This window comes from Brachyistius frenatus, unplaced genomic scaffold (assembly GCF_029030835.1).
Source record: "Brachyistius frenatus isolate BFR_SWC_R1_liver_20210118 unplaced genomic scaffold, ASM2903083v1 Contig_117, whole genome shotgun sequence".
NCBI lineage: Eukaryota > Metazoa > Chordata > Actinopteri > Embiotocidae > Brachyistius > Brachyistius frenatus.
The window spans coordinates 846,225-870,709 of NW_027210716.1; the positions used below are offsets into that span (position 1 = coordinate 846,225).

General features: G+C 41.8%; 2 protein-coding genes across 6 annotated transcripts; one reads left to right on the forward strand and one right to left on the reverse strand.

Annotated features, from left to right (window-relative positions):
* The first annotated feature begins 1,596 nt into the window (after positions 1-1,596).
* On the forward strand, positions 1,597-14,062 carry brd8a (bromodomain containing 8a). Of its 5 annotated transcripts, none has more exons than XR_011311563.1 (20): positions 1,597-2,004; positions 2,539-2,635; positions 3,218-3,287; positions 3,416-3,465; positions 3,573-3,695; positions 3,796-3,876; positions 3,982-4,049; positions 4,531-4,676; positions 5,189-5,380; positions 6,049-6,139; positions 7,165-7,248; positions 8,528-8,688; positions 8,933-9,386; positions 9,506-9,549; positions 9,681-9,949; positions 10,141-10,233; positions 10,349-10,417; positions 11,058-11,392; positions 12,403-12,447; positions 12,684-12,727. XR_011311563.1 is itself a non-coding variant. In XM_069713336.1 (20 exons), coding segments are annotated over exons 1-20 (2,520 nt in total). In that variant the 5' UTR covers positions 1,597-1,961; the 3' UTR covers positions 12,686-14,062. The 5 variants fall into 5 exon arrangements, 4 of the variants coding, with proteins under 4 accessions (XP_069569437.1, XP_069569436.1, XP_069569438.1 ...); XM_069713336.1 differs by having other exon boundaries at positions 11,058-11,340; positions 12,348-12,447; positions 12,684-14,062; XM_069713335.1 differs by having other exon boundaries at positions 11,058-11,340; positions 12,684-14,062.
* A 1,177-nt stretch (positions 14,063-15,239) lies between these two features.
* dnajc18 (DnaJ (Hsp40) homolog, subfamily C, member 18) lies at positions 15,240-24,010 on the reverse strand. The gene is made up of 8 exons (XM_069713344.1): positions 23,301-24,010; positions 22,254-22,422; positions 20,582-20,727; positions 19,096-19,302; positions 18,398-18,510; positions 17,978-18,087; positions 17,717-17,889; positions 15,240-17,137 (listed from the first exon to the last, which is right to left on the reverse strand). The coding sequence occupies exons 1-8, from the start codon at positions 23,425-23,427 to the stop codon at positions 17,013-17,015; spliced, it is 1,170 nt and encodes a 389-aa protein (XP_069569445.1). The 5' UTR covers positions 23,428-24,010; the 3' UTR covers positions 15,240-17,012.
* Positions 24,011-24,485: the final 475 nt, after the last annotated feature.

Genomic DNA, 24,485 nt, shown 5'->3' on the forward strand with positions numbered 1-24,485 from the left:
GAGGCTCATTTTCATCTCAGCAAACCAAACACAAGGAGTGCGCTAAATTTATGTTCTACAGCATATCTTAATGATGAAGCTGTGCACTGTGGATTAGTTCTTTTTATCTCCTTGTTAAATGTAAATTGTTGCTATTGTGCTCAAGTGTCATGTATACACAGTTGCAGAAGATGGTTCATCTACAAAACATACAACCTACACATATTTTTCTTTTCAATTATAAAATCAATTGAAGTCAATTTGGTTATAGCAATGTTATATCTGCAATTTTTATTTATAGTCTACGAGCTAGGACAAGAGGTTTTGAAATAGTTTACAAATGCAATCTTTCAGTCGTTATTGTGCTGAAGACTGTAATTCGCCTTACACAAAAGCAGGTGGCGCTCTGAGTGAATTTAAACTTGCCAGTGTTTCACTCAAGATTGTGCCAAAAGTCAAGCGTCCATTTGTCCCTAAAGCATTGTCTATTAGAAAAATGTTATGTATTCTTTTGATAGGTACGTTTTGCATTTGCAAAACAAAATGCAATATTTAACTCTGCAGCCTCATCTGCCTGCAGAAAAAGAAACAGGACTCTAGATGTTAAAGAATATTTAAAGTATAAAACAAATAAAAATAGGTCTTAGTTTATATATATATTGTTTTGTAGGTTTGGTCATGAAAATAGCTTTTTAATTCTGTGTCTATTTGAGTCCTGCCTTTATGTAGAGAGTTGAGAGGCCTTTTACGTGTCAGTGCCCGTAGCTCGTATCTTATTCCACTTATGTATATCCGTATCTGTCAACTGGCAAAAGTTGAGAGGACTTATTATGGACTATTATGAGGATAATGCAAAAAAAAAAACAACAACAAAAAACTCCCACTTGTATAGACCACTGGCTACAACTCACAAAGGTTATACTGAAAACAACAGCTCCTGCTGCTCTGTGACACACTGGTCTGACGTGTTGGAAAGAACATCATTTACAGGGGATGGAAGTGTTTCATTTGTTTTGTGATCATTTTTGACGTTGTGTTGAGATTTGATTAATACAAAAATCACACATATTCGGGTTTTTTGTAGTTAATTGTAATTAAACCCTTTAATTTAGATTTGTTTTTTTGCTTCTATACATCTTTTATGTTGTGTTGAAATGTCACAATAAAATCCATGTAGCCTCTAGTGTTATTAGACGGGGGGGGGGGGGGGAGCCAAATAACTGCCCCTTTGACATGTTAATTTAATTATGTAGTGCATAAAAAAAAAAAGTTTTGCATTTAATAATTGTTCGACATCTTTTGTACACCAAAGACTGTAAGCTAAATGAATCTGGCCATAATGACTTCTGCACAGTGTGATCATTTTTGGTATTTAAGTGGCAAACAACCTAGTTTTTTTAATTTTTTTAATTTGATGTAAATGTTTTGTGAACCACTAAACACACGTATCAAATACATTTTGGATTAAAAAAGAAAAAAAGGCCATCTTTGCATGAGACAAAAACAAGCTGGCCAAGTTAAGAAAATTGAGCAGCCTCCAGGGTTGAAGCATCGTTAGTGGTGGGCGTGTACGAACACCGACAGATAACGTGTCGGACTCGTTAGACTACCAAAAAAAAAAAAAAAAAAAAAATCTCCTTTCTGGCTGCCTGTCGCTTGGTTAGCACAGACTTTGTGGAGGTTCAGGCGAAATTAAACCGCGTTTCGCGACTCTTTACCGACGCGGTCCCACGTACTGTGGCGTTTGAGCCAAGCGAGTTAATCCTTAAACTACCAACATCGGAGACACACGGAGACGGTGACCCGGTGATTCAGCGTGCTAGCTTCACACACACACACACACCAAAAAAAAAAAAAAAAAAAAAATCCCGAAAGCCTCAACATCCACAACATCCGTCGGTGTTACCGTGTGTAACGGTATGCGCGTCGTTTTCGGAAATCGCCAGCGCTGCTAATTGCTGGGTTTCTACCGACCGAGATGAATGGCACGTCGGGATGACAGGAAGATGGCAAACGGGGTTGGAAGTGAGTACATAGCGAACGTCATGCCATGCTACCCCGTTAGCGGTGCGTAGCGTGTGTCCTGCTGCTGGATGTTGGTCGCTACTAACTTCCCTCCATGGCAGCCTCCGCTCCCTGCAGGGGAGCCCGCAAAGGATGAATGGCTGTCATCGCGAGTTGACAGCACTATTTTTTTTTTTTTTTTTTTTTTTTAACACCCCTGCTCGTTCAACAGCAAATGTATAAACGTGCATGCTCCTTTTGTGCACCGATATGTCCTCCTCCCCTCTCCTCCCTCCTCCCCCTCCTCTGCTCCCCCCCCCCCCCCGTGATCTGCTGGCATGGTGGGCAGCTCGGGCACAGGATGGCAGAGAAAAAGATGAAGCTCAAGAGATCAGGAGAGTAATGTCGATACCGGGCCTGAGAACGGCAGCGAGCGATCAGTAGGACATATCAGGCTTTGTTTAAATATAATGTACAAAGTGTGTTTCACGGTGTGGTTTTTTTGTTGTTGTTGTTGTTGTCCCCCTCCCCCCCATCTCCCTCCAACATCTGCAGAACACAAGCTGCTTGTCATTGGACCAACAGAGCCATGGTCCGTGAGGGAGAAGCTGTGTTTGGCCACATCTGTCATGAAGAGTGGAGACCAGAACTGGCAAGGCTTTTTTTTTTTTTTTTTTTTTTTCCTTCTAATTCTTTTTTTTTTTTTTTTTGCCACGTTAGGCTAAATCCGGTGCCAGTGATTCATTACTGTGTGCAAAACTGTATGTGTCACAGTCGTACGCGGTCATTTGTGGTTTGAACATGTGTGGAGGTGGTGAATTTGCTGCACGGCGGTGTTTAAGATAGTATATTGTTAGATTTGATATTGTTCATAAGAGCGTATTTGGAGAGGTGGCTGCCATGGTTTCCTCTCAAAGTACGACATGCAGATAAGATGAATTACCCACTCTGTAGGTTGCCATGCAGATGTCTGTCTGTGTTAGCTCTGTGATGACCCGGCATACCGGTAATGATGTTGCCCAGTGTATGCTGGCTTTAAAGTTGTACACATTTTGTTTGAGTTAACAATGAAAATCCCAAAAGATTGATAATACAAATGATTACATACAGTAGATTTAGAAGAATTTACACCTGTAAAAAAAAAAAAAAAATAACCAGAATAAACCAGGACAGAAATGTCAGAGGATGTTTTGGATCTAGTCCGTGCATGTTCCTCATTTGTTCATCTCAACAGGGTATCTGTCAGCCGAGCCATCAAACCGTTTGCAGAACCTGGACGACCACCTGACTGGTTCTCTCAAAAGGTACCACAAAATCTGAGCTCACTTTCAGAACGTGCAGACTTAACATTCACGACCTCTGCAGTAGGCTTCACCCGTTATGTTTTGTCCCGTCACAAAGCTGTTCTTGATTCTCCTTTGGATCTTCACAGCACTGTGCCTCCAAGTACTCCGAGCTCCTGGAAACAACAGAGGCCCCCAAGTAAGCACCCGACTGTAACTTCAAACACGCTATTGTAGGCTCGCAATCGGAAAGATTGCACAGCTTTGCACTGTTTACATGTCGGGAAAACAATGCGTTGCCTTCAGGCGGAAGCGTGGCGAGAAAGGTGAGGTGGTGGAGACGGTGGAGGACGTGATAGTCCGCAGGCTGACGGCTGAGAGGGTTGATGTACTGAAGAAGCTGATCAAAGAAACACAGGAAAAGCACAGGTAACATAACATATCCTCTTTGAGGAGAACTAGAAAAATGAAGTCGTTCGTATTGTAAACGGTGTCATTGAGATCGGTTGATGTGCTGCTGTTTCCGCAGGAAGCTGAAGAGAGAGGCTGAACTGATCCAAGCAGGACATCTAGATTCCAAACTGCAAGAGTTGTGGGTAGAAATTCTGCAGTAAGAAACTTTATATCCGACCTGTTTCTACAATGAAACATCTCTTTTAGGCATTTGACACTGTAATAATAAGGAAATATAAATGTTCTTTTGTGTCTCTGTCAGAAAGAAGAAACTGGAGGAGGAGAAGGAAGCAGAGTTGAAAAGAAAAAACACAGATGCTGCTTATCAGGGTATCTCCATCATTTTTAAGGTGTATTTTGGGGGGAAAGACATCAACATAAAATCACTGCATGGTTCAGTGATTCCTTCAATGCTCAGTAAATAGTATGTTTACTTATGAGAGATAGCCGAGACTGTTCATTTACAGTTTCTTGGCCCACTTGCTGAAGACATCATCCTTTATTGAACCTCTGCTGTGTAACAGCTTGTAGATTAAATGATGACATTGTGTATCTGGCTCACTGGGTTACTGCAGACTTGATAAAAGTGCACAGGAAGTGTAACTTCTGATCTATATTTGTGCGTATCCTCTTGCAGATCAGCACTGAAATCAAAAGGGTCCAGTCTTTGCATAATGACCACCTTTGTTATATATAAGCATACTGAACTGTGTCAGCACTGGTCTCACAGTGGGTCGATGATGATTCGTCTTGTTGTTTTGCGAGTCAACCCTTAAGAAAATCCTCTCTTTGCTGCCCCTCCCTCTTTCAGCCAGACTGGCGGCAAAGAACACACCTAAGCGGATGCCCAGTGTCACCATGCATTCACCCTCAGGCTGTTGCTCCCCGAACCAGGAGTTCTCACCAGGTGACCCACTCGACTGCTTGACTCTGGATTTTACTGGATCCACAAAGAGTGTAAGTCTCTGAAAGTCCAAAAGGTGTTTACGGCGTGCCCCACTTATCAGTATGTAATCGGTCCTCCCATTGGGACGTTTTAAAAATGTTTGTTGGTATTTTAAATAGGAGTAATTATGTTAAAATTACTTTCTTTTAAGATCACTGCAGCGTAGGCAGTTTTTGTCAGCATCTGTCCTGTGTGCCCCAAATTTAAATTCTCTGACGTAATTTCTTGTTACTGTGAGAAGCAGAAACCTTCAGCTATAACCATGACACACACAATAATATATAAGATATCTTGCATAATAACTTGAACTGTTAAAAAAAAAAATAAGCAGCCAGCACTGCTGTCAGGCATAAAAGCAGAAATGTAATATGATTTTCTGAATTATTTTGTAACCATTCTCTTTAAAAGAGAAGAAAGAAACACATTAGAGACGCTAAAGTGAGTTGACAACTGGTAGATCAGTGAAAGCATTCCTGAATTGTTGGAGCAGTATGAGTTCATGTTTCTCTCCGTCTGTCTGTAGGCTTCAGGAACAGCCAGGTTACTGACATTTACCGAGACATCTGGACCCGGTAATGATGACATCAGCCATGGGTTACTTCTAGATGACGCCACCCAAAAGAAGCTCCTGGGCCAGAAAGCCACACCGCCACCATCTCCGCTCCTGTCAGAGTTACTGAAAAAAGGCAGTATTTTGGCCACAAATTCCAGACTGGTATGTCGGGGGGAGACTTAACTGGATAATGGCAAAGGTCCCAAACTTCATAATTAACATGTTCAAAACTGTGGGGGATCCCATCTTTATCATATGTATGCATTTAGGAAGTATTTGATATTCTAGTTTGTGGTTTTTAGTTGCTGTAGTTTGTTTTGCCATTTAAAGATACTGAGCTTTTAGTTAGTTCTGCAAATGTATTTAATTAAAAACAAAAACAGCTTCTTCCTGAATGGGAGCTAGACAGTCACCTCCTGGAATTGTAGTTCCTTTCAGATTTTTTTTTTTTAATCATTTCCATGTGATAAAGCCAGCGTTGCTCTTATGAAATTGCAACACGTCCGAATAAGTTCATGTTTTTTTTTAGATCAACGGCCTCCTCACATTCCCCTTGTAACGTTTCTGCTCTGACATGTAGTGCTGTCTGTATAAACACGCATCCGGGGATTCTAGTCAAACTGCGGCGAGATCACAAAGATATTCAGCTTAGGATTTGTATTATGTGTGAAATTACATCGTGTCCGTACAGGGTTCACTTTGACAGAATGGATTGTTATGTCTGAATCGGCAACAAACTTTCTGATCCAACACGTTTTACATACAAGACCACATTAATACTTGATGTGCACGTGAAATGTTTGACATGTGTTTATGCATCTGTATCCCAGATTGGAGAGGGTGACATGTCCGCTGGTAACATGACCGGAACACATGACTTGCAGCTGGCTCCACCCACTCAACCTCTCTCTCAGGCATCAGGTACAGACACTACGTGTGATTATCTTTATAAAACCATTTCTATTTTTTTACAACACTGAAGCGCTGCGGGTGAAGTTCATTTTCTTGATAGTGACCAACTGAACTGTCTCAACTTTTTACAGCTATTCTCTATTTGTAAGAACTTATCATATATTCATTCGTTTTACTTTTGAATTCTGAATGTATGCTGAACTGTCTCAAAGTGACTAATTACATGGGACTACGTTGCAAATACGAGGATATTTAAATAAAAAATAAAAAGACTTTTTACAGCTATTCTCTGTTTGTAAGAACTTATCATATATTCATTCGTTTTACTTTTGAATTCTGAATGTATGCACGCTCTCTATTTATAAAAGCTACTATTGTCTAAGATGTTTGCACTTATATTGGCTTGCTGGGAGGCTTAAGCTGCTTTGTTTGCACTTTGTGTGTATGAATGTTTGCATGGCAGGTGCCCCGATGTTGTCCCGTCTCCTGGAGGCCATCCCCCCCCCCCCCCCCCCCCCCCCCCCCCCCCCCCCCCCCCCCCCCCCCCCCCCCCCCCCCCCCCCCCCCCCCCCCCCCCCCCCCCCCCCCCCCCCCCCCCCCCCCCCCCCCCCCCCCCCCCCCCCCCCCCCCCCCCCCCCCCCCCCCCCCCCCCCCCCCCCCTCTCTCTCTCTCTCTCTCTCTCTCTCTCTCTCTCTCTCTCTCTCTCTCTCTCTCTCTCTCTCTCTCTCTCTCTCTCTCTCTCTCTCTCTCTCTCTCTCTCTCTCTCTCTCTCTCTCTCTCTCTCTCTCTCTCTCTCTCTCTCTCTCTCTCTCTCTCTCTCTCTCTCTCTCTCTCTCTCTCTCTCTCTCTCTCTCTCTCTCTCTCTCTCTCTCTCTCTCTCTCTCTCTCTCTCTCTCTCTCTCTCTCTCTCTCTCTCTCTCTCTCTCTCTCTCTCTCTCTCTCTCTCTCTCTCTCTCTCTCTCTCTCTCTCTCTCTCTCTCTCTCTCTCTCTCTCTCTCTCTCTCTCTCTCCCACCCAGTTTTCTCCTCCGTTAGGTTTTATGGTCAGTGCAGACTCCGGCGCTCCTCTCTCTGCTGCCACTCCCGTTCCTGTTGACTCTGCTGTCTCTGCAAGTGCAGGTCTGTCCACTGTCACCTGCACAAACTGCCTCGCTTTCTTCATGTCACTTTGTAGCTAGAGATTTTAATTTCAGCCCTTCTGTTTGTCAACTATTATATGTCTCATTATTATCCACAAACACTGAGCAAAAATAAACGCAGACTTATACGTGTCTATGAATCTATATCTGAACCTTCACCTATTTGCTGTAATGCGCTGTTTCACGCCAAATTAACAAATGCAGGGAAGCCCACGCGCTTACCAGTAGATGGTGACAAAAGCGCTGGCTGGCTGTCACTGGTTGCCTGTTTGTGAAGTAAAGGGATGGCTGCACATTGATAGGTGACTACCTACTACTATGGGGGAAGACGGGAATATTCCCATTTAATTTTAAGACAAAATAACGGTCATTGAAATTGATAATTCAGTGTTGTTGCCAGTGACAGGTTTTCTCTCGTGTCGACATAAACTAGCATGTTTTCGGGCTCGGAAAAACTTTTTAAAGTATGCAATTTGTGAATTAAAAAAAAAAAAAAAACATCTTCCTAACTTGGTAGCAGCTAGCTCGCTGGCCATGCTGCAGCTGCTCCTTCACGTTGCTAGCAGGCCACCAGCACTTGGTCGCCATCGACTGGAAAGCGCTTGGATCTCCTTGCATTTGTTAATTTTGCGTGACCAACCCGTGCAGTACAACAGCCTTTACAGAAACTACACAAATAGGTGGAGATTCACAAATATCAAATTCAATATTTGATATATATTCATCATCTTCAAACACAATAATCTGACATACAAAAGATGACAGGAGTCGTAAATTATGAGGCACAGATACAAATGAACAGATGCATATCGCTGTGCTGCGTTATGTTAATGAGACTGTTTTAATTCCACGCCATATCCCCTAATCTCGTGAAGATGTCATATAATGTTGGAGCAACAACTGTTAACTGTATTTATTGAATTTATGATAGAATATCAATAAATGTAGAATTAATAATATGAATTTAGAGGTCACATTATTATACGATCAGTGTTATTATAAGCCTTATTTCACCAACGATCCAGAAACCTCCCCATTGTTGTACAGTTCATACATTGTGGAAGAGGTGAATACATACTTGTTACACAAAATAATTCAAGTGCACAAAACAACATATGCCAAACAAGATTTCAAATTCATTGTGGTAAAATTTGAGATGCGAGACAATGATAAGAGCGTTTGTGCATGTTGTGGACTAGAAACAGTAAATTAAGGCTTAAAGAAATTCCATCTGAAAATCCGTTGTTCCCTGTGTGCAGAGGTGGATGTGATGGTGCCGTCGGTGGCCCCTGGGTGCCAGCCTGTCTCTGCGGAGGATAAGGTGTCGGAGCTCAGTGAGGAGGATATGACTGTGTCCTACATGGGAGATGAGCTGGACCTGAAGACAGTGGGGGACATTATCGCCATCATTGAAGACAAGGTTCAAAAAGACAATACACACCATCTATTTTCACAGCACTGAGATCGGTTGTAGATAACCTTTGGGGGTATCAATGTTTAATTTACAATGCGGGTATTTCTATTATGATTATTAATCCAGTTTATATATAGTTCTTATATATAAATATAAGAGACATGGTGATCTATAAAACTAAGACCCATTTTTATTTGTTTTCTACTTCAAATATTCTTGAAGATGTAGAGTCCTGTTTCTTTTTCTGCAGGCAGATGAGGCTGCAGAGGCTTTGGATGCAGCTGCAGTCGAGGCTGCTCTGTCCCTTTGTGAGGAGAATGGCCATCCTCTGTCTGGTGCCTGGGATGCCGGGCCTTTCCGGCCCCATGAGTCTCACCCCACTGTGCCCACAGGGGCTCTACAGTCCTCATCTCTTCACCGTAGCCTGGAGGGGAGGACAGAGGCTTCACTCTCCTCTCTGTGCAACAGTCAAGATAACTGTCATGCACCATTTCCCATGGGACTGAAGAGCCTTCCTCCCACTTCCTCATCCTCACGCAACCCAAAGAGTTTGGAGCACTGCCACAGTGGGGCACCTCCACAGTCTGAGGCAATGAGAGACACTGGAGAGGTGGTGCACCCGAAAAACCAAAATTCATTGGATGTTACCGTAAAATGTGAAAGTGAGAAGTGGGCACAGCAAAGACCTGAAAAGACCCACAGAGGTATGCACGTCCATGCTTAAATATTAGTATCAACTTGCTTCAGAACATGCATTTTGCATGCAACTATGCATTTTGCATAACCATTTCATTTTTATTATTCATCTTTACTATCTTGGCAGACTCAGTATTAGAAGATAGCCCACTGACAGAAAGGCATCCCAAGGTATAGCACCCAACGAGAGGCGAACACCATGCTTGTAATTTCTATGCTGACATGCAGAGTGTGTAGCGCCACAGTTTCTCTGCACCGCACGCTCTGTTTGAATCTCTTTGCATCTTTCTCCGTCTTTGCAGGAGACGAAGGTGGAGGATGGAATAAGTGCAAGGGGAGCAGAGAGAGCCTCGAGGACTAAAGTGGACAACGAGCTAAACGGGCCGGAAGTGAGTGGCGAAGAAGAGGGTGATGGAGGGGAGGAATTCTTCTCCGAGCCGGACGGGGAAATAGAGCTGGAACCCGCAGCTAGCGAAAGCGAGGATGGATACAGCCTCCACACGGCCTCCTCGTCTCTGCACCTCCACACAACCGCGGACTCCATCCCCAGCAGCCCCGCTTCATCGCAGTTGTGAGTGAAACGGGAAGGGAAATGTAATTTGTGTGAGATGGTGCCAAAGGTGCTCCCTATATGGTGCTAATATTGTTGTGTAAGCGTATTGAACTGCTAAGCGTGTCATTCTGCAGATCGGCTTCTGTTTGATAATACCTCCCTTGTGACATTTGCATTTCTATTACTTCTTATCTTCTGTCATTGTTCAGTTCTGTGGGCAGTGAGGACCTGGAGGCTCTACAGGCTCACAAGATATGGAAGAAAGCCATTATGCTTGTATGGCGTGCAGCGGCCAATCACAGGTTAGAATATGTCTCTTAACAGTGACACCAGCCACTGATGCTCAGCCTATATATTTCCATTTTTTTAAGTTCTTTGCATCATTACTGAAACCGATTTTATGTGAACCTCTTGTAGGTATGCAAATGTCTTCCTTCAGCCAGTAACGGATGAAATTGCGCCTGGATACCATGGTATTGTGCACAGGTAAGCACATCATGTTTATTTATTTCTATTTAACCTGGTAAAAAATACTGTTGCGATTACATTTCTTTTTTTAATCGTGACCTGGCGAAGAAGGCAGCAAAGTGTACCTCAATTATGCACTTACAATAAAATACAAAACAAAATATTACAAGAGGTCCAACCAAATGGCCAGATATTTATAGCTATCAAGAAACTCAATACTAACACCCTCCAGCGTGTTATACATTTGGAAAGGAACCTTTAAATTAGTGGGTGCAAAGAACATAGCCTTAGTTTTATTTGTGTTTAAAATGAATGGGGCATGCTGCATTGAAGTCAGACGGCAAGTTAGCAACCGCAATCTCAGAGGAATGAACAATGGATTACAGGACTGTATCGCTGGCATACATATGATACATGTAACGTGTCATATAATGAACATAACATGTAATATGTTCCATTAATATGGGCACAAATATTATTCAAATATAATAGAAAATGCAGAGGGCCTAGAAATGATCCTTGTGAAACTCCAAATATCTTTGCTGTAGTTATATTTATAGTTCTGTTCATTTAACTAACATGGCCAACTATACAGAAAACGTAGGAAAACAACATGTGATAGCACAGACTCTACTACCTCGGTTCTTCACTCCTACAGGCCCATGGACCTCGCCACCATAAAAAAGAACATTGAGACCGGTTTGATACGGACCACCGCTGAGTTCCAGAGGGACATCATGCTGATGTTTCAGAACGCCGTCATGTACAACGGCCTCGATCACGACGTTTACCACATGGCTCTGGAGATGCAGCGTGACGTCCTGGAGCAGATCCAGCAGTTTCTAGCCACCCAGCTGATCATGGAGACTTCAGAATCTGGTATCAGCGCCAAGAGCCTGAGGGGCCGTGAGAGCACGCGCAAACAGGACTCCACTGACAAGGTGCTTCACTAGAATTTTGACAAAAGCAGAGAGTACAGAAGAAGAGACAAGGGTGAGACAACAGGCTGACTTTAAGGTAGAAGAAAGTGATACCCAACTTATATCTGCTGGCCATTTTCCAAAGCATGGCATTTAATTTTAGACTGATTTCCTTTCATTTAGCAATTGGTTTCGAATGCTATGAAAATCAACCTGCTAGGATTTAAAGCCTTCATGTGTTTAAAGTTTAGCAAAGCATACGGTTAGTTTTTCCCTCGGCAACAAGAAAGCTATTGTTTTTCATTAATTTAATTAACTAGCGGATAATTGGCCTGACGGATTACAATGAATATATATTTGTCGAAGATGCATTATTTTTGCATGATAATATGACTTGATGAGTAAAGAACTGCTAATGTTGATGTGGGAAATGTGTACCTTTCAAAACACTTACATGACGGTTATATTATTATGCCACAACGATGCAGCTCTTAACAAAACAAAATAAGGCCCACTTGATATTTTGATTTAATTTTTTTTAATGCAGTGTATAAACCCCTATCACAGCCCTACACCCAAAAGGCTTTTTTCCAGTAAGTCAGCTAGCGTTGCAGAGTTGTTCTTTTTACATTTGTTCTTTTCTTACTTCTTCAAAATAATCCGATGACTCTGAAGCAAATTCCAACCGTTAAATGTTGATGTTTCATAGCGTACTGATGTAAACTGAAACCGCTAGTTGACTTGGAAGTAGGAGATGATTATAAAACTTCATGCAATGCCTTGAAAAATGGTTGACAAGAATATATGTCTGTATAGTACATGTTGGATGTAGTGAGCTAAACATGTTTCTTAAATAAGTCGTAGTAGTAGTGCATTTGCAGGGCAGCGAGGAAGTAAAGAGTAAATGTTACACCAGTACTTTACGTCTTTATATAGAAATGTGTTCTAACACTATTTCTCTAAAAGCTTTCCTTTTGCTAAATACACTGTGTTCCATCTTTCTTGGCATTACTTTGCTTCTTCTTTAGCCTCTTGGTGCACTTTTGAGTTGCAGCTCTGATGTGCATCCTTTTCCTCTTCCAGGACACTGTCTCCATGTCCTCTCCTGCCTTCCTCCTTTCTCTTTTTGTAAGTACCTATCTTAAAACCTTCAAAACGTTCCCTTTCTTCCTTCACCGTTGCACAGAAAGAAGCAAAACCGGGAGTTTTTATATCAAAACAAAGAAAACTCAACCATATGGTGCTGAACTTGAATATCCATGTTAAAGTCATGTGTGACTTTAATATCTTGAAGCACAGTTCCCATGCTCTAGAGTCTAGACTAAAAGCGGTCTAATAGGTCGTTTCTTCCTCTCTAATTGTAGGATGGAGGCACCAGAGGGCGCCGTAGTGCCATAGAAGCCGACCTCAAGATGAAGAAATGAAAATCCAACATGAAACTCTTGTCCAGCTGTGTCCCTGAGATCAGGTGAAGAGACAAAGCTTTGCGTCTGACAGTTGCACAGATTCTCACTCTGCATAATGTGCAGTGTGACTTTTACTTGCACTCTAGACTAAATGGGTAAACTGTAACGAGGAGAAGCTTGTTTCTTCTGAGACAGCCATATGTACATGGATTACATACGGTATAATCCCAGATTACAATAGAGGCATTCTGAAAGACGAGGTCAAACCTTTCATAGGCTGCAGATCACTCAGACTTAACCTGCTCTAAAGTTCATCGAGGCCGCATAAATGAAGATAAAAGTTACATCGAGCCAACGATTGGGTTGAAATTTAAATTATTAGGCTCCTGGTTGAACTCCAGATTAATGTTAATTTTGAGATCTGCACCATGTCGGTGATACTATGTAAAACCAGTCTGATTAATCTACAATTTCTCATAGTCTGCACCCAAAAAGTGTATGATCAGAGACAGACACTGACTTCAAACAAACGTTTTCATTGCTGGTATAAAACTCTTAATTTAACAAAAAAAAAATCTCATTTAAAGACATTCCCATCATTTTTAAATATGGCTGTATTGTTTGTGTTGAGTTGATTTTATCTATGCGACACGTCCTGTGAAACGGTACCTACATACATATTCTGAGTCATTTTCAGTGCTTTTGAGACGTCACGTTTATTACCTGTTTTGTGGATTTTAAAGTGTTAATACAATAAAACTGTAACAAGAACCTCCCACCTACTATGTGAAGCTTGAATTTGCACAAAGTTTATCCACAGTGCCAACCTAAAACAGACCACAGCAGTAACAGTGACAACCTAACTTTGCTGTTTCGGTGCTGTCCAATTGAAAACTCTCTTGGGGGGGAAAAATATATGCAGATAGCAACGAGAACAGGCCTCATATTCTTGTGGGGAATATTAAATAGTTGGCATTTCATATCATTTTTTTTTAAGTATAATGTTCTCCCCTTGCCTCACTTCTGACACCGATGTTGGATGTTGTGTATGTTAGTGGGGGAGTTTGCAGATTTTTTTTTTCAGGATTGGGTTTACGCAGCTGTTTTCACAGCCGACGAAGAGTTACACGAGTATTACGAGCAAATAAATCACTACTGTTAGTTTCAACTGTTACAAAGTGCTGTCTACACATAAAGAGGACACATCATCTTTCATAAAGCTCTCTGGTGTAGTACCCATGATAATGAACGATTTTGCATTTCTTCTCTTGTTTAATTGTGTTCTGTGTAAACTGGCTTGATGAATAAAACCTATTTGTAGCTTTTAGTGAACCAGAGACGAGGCATTTTCAGGGTTTGCCTGCTCAGGATGCCACTTTGTTGAATGTGTAAATACAGTGTGTTCATGTTCAAACAAAGGTTGGTCTATTTCTGTGGAATCCAGCCTGATAGAAACACCAAGATACTATCTTTAACTTGTACATCTAGTCTGTTAAACATGTCATTTTAGACCGACTCCTACAGTGGTTTCACAATGTATTCAGTCACCTTCAGTTTTTGCACACTCCACAGATCTAATATGGGGTTTGAATCTGGACTTTGATGTGGACACTCAAAACGACAGTCAGAGACTTGTCCTGATGCCACTCGCGTTCTCCCGTCCTGGCCTACTAAAGCGCTGTTAAGATTGACCATTGGGTTCTTGGTCACCTCCGTGACGAATGCCCAGCTTGCTGTTAATCAGTATGGCCTGAAGCTTTCAAACTTTTTCCAATATCACAAGCCATTGTGCTCCCTGACCCAGACCTATGCCTCACCACATGTTTAACTAGAGTTATACAGAGTTCCTTGCATTTCCTGGCTTGGCTTTTGTCATGACAGGCACTGTGGATTGCATTGCGGTACCTTTCATACATGTGTCTATATGAGGGTTATTGAATGTAGTTTGATGAGGGAAAAAAGCTATTCTTTTCATTTCAAATTAAATGTGCGACATAGTAGAGTGCAAAAAGAGAAGGGATCTGAAGACTTTATAAATCCATAGTCTGTTAGAGAAAAGCCTTTTGACAAGATCACATCAAGGCCACAATGTATAAAAATACTGTGCGAGTGAAGATTTTCCAAAGGTAGCAGTGAGGAGTTCTAACAAAGTAAACAATGAAATTTAAGCTTTTTTACTGGTATTTTACATGATAACCTCCATTTTTAAACACAAATAACCCATTAATAACCTTGAAATTAAGAGACAAAGGTCCTTGATTGGCAGTTCAGCCTGAGTTTATGATCAGCCTGAAAAAATGCCACAGTTTAAACACTATACCTCAACTAGGACAATGTGCAGTTTTCTCATATCAGTAGTGAACAATATGTTATCTGGGCAGTTTGACATACATTTGCTTGTGTCTCCTGCATCTTTTATTTGCTGGCTTACTGGTGACAAACTACACGAAGCATTCAAAGAGTCAACCCAACATGAACTCAGAGTTGGAACAAATCAGACTGAACAGGTATATATTCTGGTTACATCTTTAATTTTCTGGTAATTTTGGCTGAAAGCTTAATTCTGCAGTGTTACTCAAGTGTACTTCCACACTGATTGACACCAAAACCTGACTTGTGCAGTAAAGGATTTACATGTTTGTGGTGTACATTGTGGACCTGAATAGTCTCATCATTTAACATTTATAGTGTCAGTAGCCATGATGATGTGTTTGCCAAAAAAAAAAAAAATGCAACTAATAAAACACTCTCACTAGGGTGCATGCAACAGTAACGATATGGAACACAGGAGTAAATATGAACTTAAAAGTGCTTGAGATGAACCTGAATACTTCACAATTATGAGAACAGCTAAGGCAGTTTGGCAGTCTTAGTGCACAGCAACAAGTATTGATGATCTGGGGTTGGTTGTTAACAGCCAACAAGTTAACAACTCCGCAACATTAGCATCCTATTTGTGATGAAATGATATAACATGAAGAGTAAAAGTCCCAATTCTGGGTCCTAGCTGTGGCAGAAAGAGGTTCATGCCCACAGATACTTAATATTTTGATTAACATTATTACATCTACTTACAGTTTTTGTTTCAAAACCAAATGTACCTTCTTTATAAAAGATCTGTAGAAATGAAGGGTGCAGGATTTACAAAACATTTATAAATCTGGGCTGAAAACCATTTTTCTGAAAACCAAATTAAGCTTGTGCATGGTTTATGAAAAAAAAAAAAAGGTCTTGCATGCCATTTAAAGCCCACATAAACTTATTCATACTGCTCACAGCTGAGCTTCCTGTATCCAGGAGGGACACTGGGAACAGTGTGTAGGACCGTGAATGGGCTTTTGGTTGAACTCGTCTCTCTATTTGTGATAAATCAGGATGACTTGTATATATATATATATATATTGTGGCCTCTTTTTTCAAAGGTCAGTAGTCATTTCTTAAAGTTGAACCTGCAGCTAAAATACTGGTTGTTGAATGGCAGAAGCTAAATGACCGATGCAATGAACATCTAAGCAAGCGGTAGTGCAGGGAGTTGGAAGCTCTGCTGTGGGAGGCAGCTCTTTTTTTTTTTTTTTTTTTTTTTTGGCAAATACAACCTTTTATGAAAATTTGAGTCATGTTTTGTAAAATGTTTACTCTCCTATATCTCCTGTATCGTACCGGAGGTCCAATTGCCTGATTTCTTTTCTCTGTTTTCATCATAAATTAAAGTTCCTGTGTCATTTCACAGTACAGACGCCCTTAGTTTTGTCCAAAGACAACAATATTATTGAATTCACTGTGCTGAATTACTTCCTACAGAAAAATGATGAGCCGAGATTGCCCATTTAACATTCACTCTATTAACTACTAAATAAATACACCTAAAAATATCAGCAGGGACACAAACATTCAAAAATAAATACAGGTGAACTACGAACAGATAAAACATGTATGTGTGAACATACAACTGCCTTCGTAACCCCAAAGGGAGACCACGTATGTCATGCCATTTCTATAAGAAAGTTTAAAGGCTCGGAGACATCAAACACACTGCCACAGTGAGTTTGCACTTGGTGCTGCTACCACCGCAGCCAGGATTGATTGGCAGCTAACATGCAACTCGTATTTTCTACCGTCAAAGAGGAGAGAAGGCACATTGTTTCCAGCGGCATCATCTCCCGCCGACTGCGCTGTACCAAACAGATTTCTTTACAAAGTGGCCAGGTTGGATACGTTTACACACCTCACTACAATGCGTTGTTGTGAAGTCTGTAAAAAGAAACATTTTCTCCTCTCCGACAGTCCTCATTTGACTCTTTGACGCCCGACCAATCGCTGCAGTTTCTCACAGTGGTCCAGCCTCATCGACTCGGCCTTCTGCTTTAGCCGTTCGTCGCGGTACAGTTGACCGAGGTTCGCCAAGTCAGACTCTGAAAAGGAAACGGAAATGACAAAAAGAAACATGGGTCACAGCGGCTCGTCCCGCTTCCACGGAAGTTAGGCGTTACGGGAAATAGGCTACATCGGTTTCTGGCGGAGAGTGAGATGAAGAGATCAACGCCGCTGTAGCATTTGGACAACAAATACGAAGCTGCAATTGGCAGCCTGTTAGCCAGGGTTAGCATAAAGAGCAAAAACGGGTGGAAACTGGTGGCTCAGTTCAGCAGTTACAAAATCTGCCTGCCAGCCCCTTTAAACATAACAACATTAGTAGATATTGTTGGACCTGTTAAAAAAAAGAAAAAAGAAAAACCTGGATAAAAACAAATTTTGCTGTTTTACAGGAGATTATAAGGAAGACTATTTATTGGTTAAGACCAGTTGCTGGGCAACGGAGACCCCAGGAAGTTATTGCTTGCTGCTGCTGGCCGCGGCCTTTTATTGAACATACAGATATGAAAATTCAATCTTATCATCTAACTGGCAGTAGGTACACAAGTGTATTCCCCAACATGTTTCACCATTCATTCACATCATTCACAGTCTCCCCATCTGAGCTGCCCGCCTACTTTGCTGTTTCTCCTTCCAGCAGCTGTTCTGCAGGTGTTCGATATAGTCGCTCTCAACGTTTTTCTCTAATTCCTCCAGCGCAGCTCCGCGGTATTCCTTCTCAAAACTTTTGTCGACGTAGTATGGCACACCCATGTGCTGCGTTTCCCTGGACACCACCAGCCCCATGGCCCTGAAACCACAACACAAGAGTTTAAATGTATTCAGTGGATCTTTAAATGTTTGTTAGTAGTTAGGTCGATGGGTTTTAATAGACTCACGGCTTATAGAAGAGACTGTAGGGCGGGTTAGTGGCCATCATCTGAGTAAACACTGATATGAGGATTAAAACCAGCACAGGGAGAAGCTGCAGAAGCGCAGTGAAGGTGTTCTGTGGGAAGATGAAATCAGCACAGATTACAAAGCATGTCATACTTTATGTAGGCTGCACTGATTATACTGTACTCTTGCCAGTACTGTACTTTTCTGCCTTTCACGGAAAACCGCCATCTTCCAAAGAAATACATTTCGAGCAGAAACCTTCACTCGAGGGCCGCAACCACATTATCATGCATCCCCATACTTTACTGTGGTTCTCCAGTGCGTGTTAATGATTTAAGAGTCACTCCACAAGGGGATCACAACACAATGCTGTGGTTGTTTTTTCTGGGATTTGTCCTTATGTTTAGTGAGTCACTGACCTGACTCTGGTTGTCCTCCACCACCTCCTCGCGTCTTTCATAAGCACGTCGACGACGAGGCTGATAGAACTGAGAGTAGGAGGCTCCCTGGTTGGTGTACACGTGGATGTTTCCTGTAGGGAGATACAGTTTTACAGCATCTACACTTCCACGATAAAACGGTAGATAAATGTTCCTAAACTGTGGCCAACAGCCGCAATAGTGAACAATACTGAGAACAAACAAATATTACTGCTCTTACTAATAGAGTGCATTATTTTATAGCATTTAAGATCAAATTTAAAATCAGTCAAATTTCAGTTTCAAAACTCATAATTCACTGTGCTTTCATTTGTCTTTTACTGAGAAAACAGCCAGCTGCATTGTATACATGAATTTCTTACAAATTACCCACCACGTGTCACCTTAAATAGTGAGTGACTTTGCAGAGGCTTCAGTTTTTTTTTAAAAGGGATAGTTCAGTTTGTTTTAAGTGGGGTTGTAGTTCCCCGTCATGTTCGGCCGTCTGACGGGAAGGTAAAGTCGTGAAATTGTTCTAAATACAGTGTAAACTTACAACTGATATGGAATTTTTTTAGATGGCTAAAATAAATTTTGTTGCCGACCACATTCATGAAGAACCCTCATACAACACCACCTCAAACAATCCCAGCAATCCCTTTGAGCATCATGCTTCTTCTTTTTTTCTTTTAATGTACCTGTGGGAAACCTTCCTCCAAAGAAAATGTTGAAGAGTTCCTCGGGGGAAATGTCGGCCTCAAAGTCTCTGTGGAAGCTTCGGTAGTGTCCATGGCGACTGTGGGTGGATTGTTGGGGCGCATTCGAAGTTGCAGATTGATCTCCATATTGATCGTACTGCTGCCTCTTTTCTGGATTGCTCAGCACTGCATATGCATTGCCTATTGCTGCGGGGAGAGAAGAGAAACATTTGGTCGTGGCATACATGAAGTCGAAAGCATCAGTAATGCTTGTAACAAGAGAGTCGTGTAGTTCATGAAGGGGAAGTATTTACTTTGCATGAATCAGGAGTCTGAAATTGACCCCGCATTTGGTGGTCCAAGTTATTCCTGGGCTACAACCTGAACATTTTCTTCATTTTTGTTAAAAGTTTTGGCAATTTGTGACATTTCTATGACTGTCGGTCAGTCTGTCTGTTTTACAACCCCATTTTGCTGCAATAGAAATGATTGGAGTGAGATGAATGGACTGAAAACTTTATTTCATTAGATAAAAAGCCTTTTGGAAAACTTTTCATTCGGGGGCGATACGGTAAACTAATTACAATGTATTTCAAAATGTCTTATTGCAATACTCAGCATATCACAAAATGTTTGAAATCACAATAATATCGTAGTGAGGGCTTCTGGTCATTTGTACCCGCTGTATGCTGAAGCAGTTATTAGTAGCTCCTGATTTCAATGTACCCGTGGCTATATAGACAACTATTACTGAATGAGTTTGATCCAGAATGTAAGAAACTAACAATGTGATGATTCTCAGGCAACGAGTTATAGGTACGATGTACATTTGGGCTCGTTCATACAAAAAGTGTGCGTTGCGTGTGTTCAGATTTGACCGAGTTGTGATTCTGAGATAACATTTGGCGGTAACTGACTGCTAATGGTATTAAAGGAGCTTCGTGTGACAGCCATTACCGCTGACTGGGCCAAACTGCAGTACCTAACTTTCCATTGTTTCCTCAACACTGGCATGCATCTGTCCTCTTCACCTCTTGCAGTATCTTGTTCTTGCGTCTTTCCCTCTGCACCTCCCTCCCTCCCCCCTGCCCTCCCCCACGGGGAGATGCAGCTCACACTTTGAAAACCTGCCGTTAATGAACACAAACAGCCCCGTGCAGAATTCCTGACCTCGATTAAAACTGGTTGACCAAGCTTAAAGCCTCCGCCGAAGTTCATTTAAATGAGACGCTACCGGAGGGTGGGGGAGCGGGGGGGTGTGTGTGCTCTTGAACTTACTGACTTCTGAGTTTGCTGAGAAAAGGAATTTCTTTTGTGTAATCAGTAGCGGCTTGTCATCACGCAAGAGCAGTGCTCAGCATTATGTTTTCTTTTAGATTCAATGAAAAATGGACAATAAAAAGATCATGTCGCCTTTCTACCTCAAAGCGAAGGCTGTTGTTGTTGTTTTTTTTCCCTTCTTCTTTCTTCTTTGCAAAACTCGTACCTTTGAAAGCATCTGTGGCTCCGGGAGCGAAGTTCTTGTCAGGGTGAAACTTCAGGGCCAACTTCCTGTATGCCTTCTTCAAATCTTCATCACTGGCATTTTTGTTAACACCCAGGATTTCATAAAAGTCCCTGCAATTCTTTATCCTGCAAAAACGGAGAACAATGAATGCGAGCCTGAACTTCAAAGCCAACAGATGGAGTCTCACGGACTGAAATGAGGGTATTGGGTATTTCTACTCTCAAAGAGTGGCATATGTAGTTTTTTTGCTCAGATACCAACTGAAGTTAAGCATGCTAACCAGCTACGTCTGTCCCGCGCCGTCTCTTAAAACCACTTTGTACCACAAGATGGGATAGTGAGACAGTGTAGCGTCCAGCCTGCTCTCACGAGAAGAAGTAGTAGTGTCGTCTGACCTCTTGTTATAATGAATGGATTAGAAAAAAAACAAAAAAAAACAAACAATGGCTGAAACTCTCGGCAAGATAAAAGCAAATTAAGAGTTAACTTTGGCGTTGCTTTCCACCACTGGAGACAGCTTTTGGCGAGTAAAGGAAGGACGTTTGTTGCTGGACTCGCAACGTTTCTTCTGAAGTCGCAAGTGAATAGCTTCAATGCTAAAACTGGCTACGCAGCGATGACCTGTTAAAGTAGCTAATTGTACGACGTCACTGGAAGTGTTAAAATGGGTTAGTTGTTTTTTTGAGACTAGTTTTTTGAGAATAGCTTCATGTGTCTAGCTCAATTAGCCTGTCATCTAGCTTTCTCTCAAACTGAGGCAATTTATTGTCGGAAACAGACCAGATATACTGAAAGCTTTTATACAATTCAAAAGACATTTTTAATGCGGCAAATGACAACACAATATGTACCGAAACAGTCCAAATGGCGTTGATAAGTTTTGCTGTGACTGTTTTCATGCTACTGTGGTCTATATGAGTTTACTATATGTAAGCTATTATGTAAACTAGAGGCTGAAATGTTTTTTTTGTTGTTGTTTTTTTTAGTCGGCCCACTGCTGAGTCCATACAATCTAACTTACATTTAATAGTTACATTAAAAAAAGCCACCTACTAACTAACGATATGGCAAGAATACACAACATTTGACCAAACTGATGAGTGGACGCTACACTGACTCGCTATCGCCTCTTAACATACAAAGTGGTATTACAAGACAGGACTTAAATCCTACATACTGCACCTTTAACACAATAGTTAGTTCCTTGGGAATTTAAAAACGAAAACCTTCAGTCAGTTTTATACCTAAATTGCATGTAAACTAAATACACGCGTAAATGGCCATTCCAGTCCAAGCAATTAGTGCACTTTTATTTCAGACAAAAACACTTCGAGAACCAGCGCCTACAATTACTATGACTATAATGCTGTCCCACTTCAAGTTAAAACAGTGTTTGGTTCAATGAGGGCAGCCTGTTATCGATATGATTTTGCTGGATTGTGTCTGTGGGTAGGTGGTCAAAAACATCGTGGACTTTTTCCATTATCGGCATCACGCAGAGGGCTTCGATGGCACACGACACAGCTTCGATGGAGACCCGTGTAACAACAAACTGCCAGTTTACTCAGGACATGCAACACAGCCAGCTATACGGTAACGAACAAAAGGCAGCGGTCTTATCACTGCAGAGCAGCTGAGAGTTACCGCGCACCTGAGAACACCCTGGCGTTGATCCTCAGTGTAGCTCTTCTTTTCGTCACCACCTGCATTATTCGTTTCGTTGTTTTTAATGTCCTCATCTCTCCAGCCGTTTGGCGGTGGCACATGGTTTGCTTCTGGAGCCGCACTGCCTCCATCCCTTAGTATGGCATCTATAAGCACTACAAACAACAACAACAACAACAACAACCACCACCGTGTCTGAGGTCAATTGACAGTTCAGGTGCAAAGAGGGAAAGAAGATGGAGAAAACTTAGAATGGAAATTATGGTTACTGGTCAAATACATGTTTTTAGAGCAGGCCTTAAACATATATCTGGGACTGGATGAATGTCTTTCATTCAAAACACCTCATTAGCGCTGTCAAAAACCACAATCTCCCACAGGCCATGATGATCTGGTGATGTCCTCTGTATTTGAGTCCCGTCATAATAATACTCAAAGACCTTTTACTGAATCTTTGTGTCCTTGTGTGAGAACATTTGCTCATGTTTCTCCACTCATTTATGCAGTTCATTTCTGCGAATTGTAACCTATTTGTACAGGAGCAGCATGATATGTACAGCGCACTGCACAGCCAATATAAACAACACACCGCAAAATGCTGCGAGATGAACCTTGGGGCATTTAAGTGCCTCGTGCACGTGATGAGCAAAAGCTAAAAGTAATCTATGACAACTGATCTACGCTGGTTAGGATGTCATTATTGCAAAACCAATTGAGCGGAGTAAAAAAACCCACCGAAAATACGTTCAGATTGCAACACAGCGCTGCCTCTCGGTCTGTGGCTCTCTCTATGAAGTGCAAGGGGGAAGGGAGCCCTACATTTCAGCATGGAGCCTCACAGACATGAAGTATTAAAGCAGATGGCCATCTATTTTGTTTTTTTTTTTTTTTAAATCCACGTATGAAATTACCAATTCCATGCAGCCAAACTAAAAAAAAAAAAATCTGCAAATGCATTTTCTACTAAGTTAACTAGTTGACCAGCGTTAGTTGGTCAGACTGCCATTGCAGAATGTGCGTCAGCTAATTTTACCTCTGGCCCGGGTGCTGGGGTAAATGTTCTGCGCTTCATAGAGCAGCTGCAGCGCCCGATCTCTCCGTCCCGACCGTAAACACAGCTTCGCCTTCTCGATCAGCCGGTCGGCTTCGTCTTTGTCCATTTCGGCTGCGCGGGGTTTCTCGGCTAGCGGATCCTGTCGCTGTCTGCGGAGCTCTGTCCCTGGACGATGTGCGTCAATATCATGTGGCGAGACGAGCCGCTCCGGCCAGCGTTAGATTAGCGTCGGTTACAGACAGCTGCGTAATGTTCGCTCGGCGCAAACCCGCAGTCACTCAAGAGTCCGCTCGCGCTATCCGGTTAACAGACGATGTCGCTTGTGAGGCTGCAAAACAGGCCCGCAGCTGGGCCATCATTTAAACCACAGGTCGCAAAAGAGATTTTTATTTTTTTTAATTTTTTTTTATTTTTATTTTTTTGGTGTGTTTTGTTGCGGTGTTTAAAGAAACACCCAAATGTACTAAAGTGTTCCCCCGTCCTGTCCAGTGATGGTCATGAGGTGGAGGAGGCAAGACCGTGGTGACGTCATATCCGGTGCAATGAGCTCCGTAATCTGCAGAGATACGTCCCGCGATTAATTCTAAATGCGGTTTGCCTGCTTTTCTGTTTGTTTTAGGCGTTTAGTTTCAGTTTTTCACATCCTATTGATTGTCCCATATGTTATCTGACGGCATTAAATCAGACAGTTGAGTTGCCTCAGCAGGTGCAGGCTTACTGTGATGCTGCTGCTGCTGCTGCTGCATTCAGGGTCTTTCTTTAAAGGCGTACCTCTGAGACTCGTGATGTATTCACCTGCCTATGAAAAAGATTTTGCCCAAGACACTGTAGCCATTAAGTATCACGTTACTGCCTTTGACTGCAGTGACAGAAAATAACAGTAAAATCAGTTTAATTAAAGGTTTTATCTAAATTAGCCTGGTGGAGAAATAAACAGAGAACAAAACTGTGTATGCTATTTCTTAATATAGATAAGGGTAGCATTATTCACAATTTTAAACTCCCTACAGCTCTATAGCAATTGGTGACTGATCAAATTAATCGCATTATGGCAGACTTAATTAAATGTAGTGTTGATTCTGATACAGACTTGTAAATATTCTTCGTTGGCCACATTGTAGCTACATGCAAGGCATTTATTTGTTTTTTTGAGGGTCTGTAGGC

Coding starts and splice junctions, on each gene's coding strand:
- brd8a (XM_069713335.1), top strand. CDS start 1,962: ATGGCACGTCGGGATGACAGGAAGATGGCAAACGGGGTTGGAA. Junction 2,005..2,538: donor GATGGCAAACGGGGTTGGAA/GTGAGTACATAG, acceptor CAACATCTGCAG/AACACAAGCTGCTTGTCATT. Junction 9,550..9,680: donor TGACAGAAAGGCATCCCAAG/GTATAGCACCCA, acceptor CCGTCTTTGCAG/GAGACGAAGGTGGAGGATGG.
- dnajc18 (XM_069713344.1), bottom strand. CDS start 23,427: ATGGACAAAGACGAAGCCGACCGGCTGATCGAGAAGGCGAAGCTGTGT. Junction 18,088..18,397: donor TGGAGGACAACCAGAGTCAG/GTCAGTGACTCA, acceptor ATCTTCCCACAG/AACACCTTCACTGCGCTTCT. Junction 17,138..17,716: donor CTGGAAGGAGAAACAGCAAA/GTAGGCGGGCAG, acceptor TTTCCTTTTCAG/AGTCTGACTTGGCGAACCTC.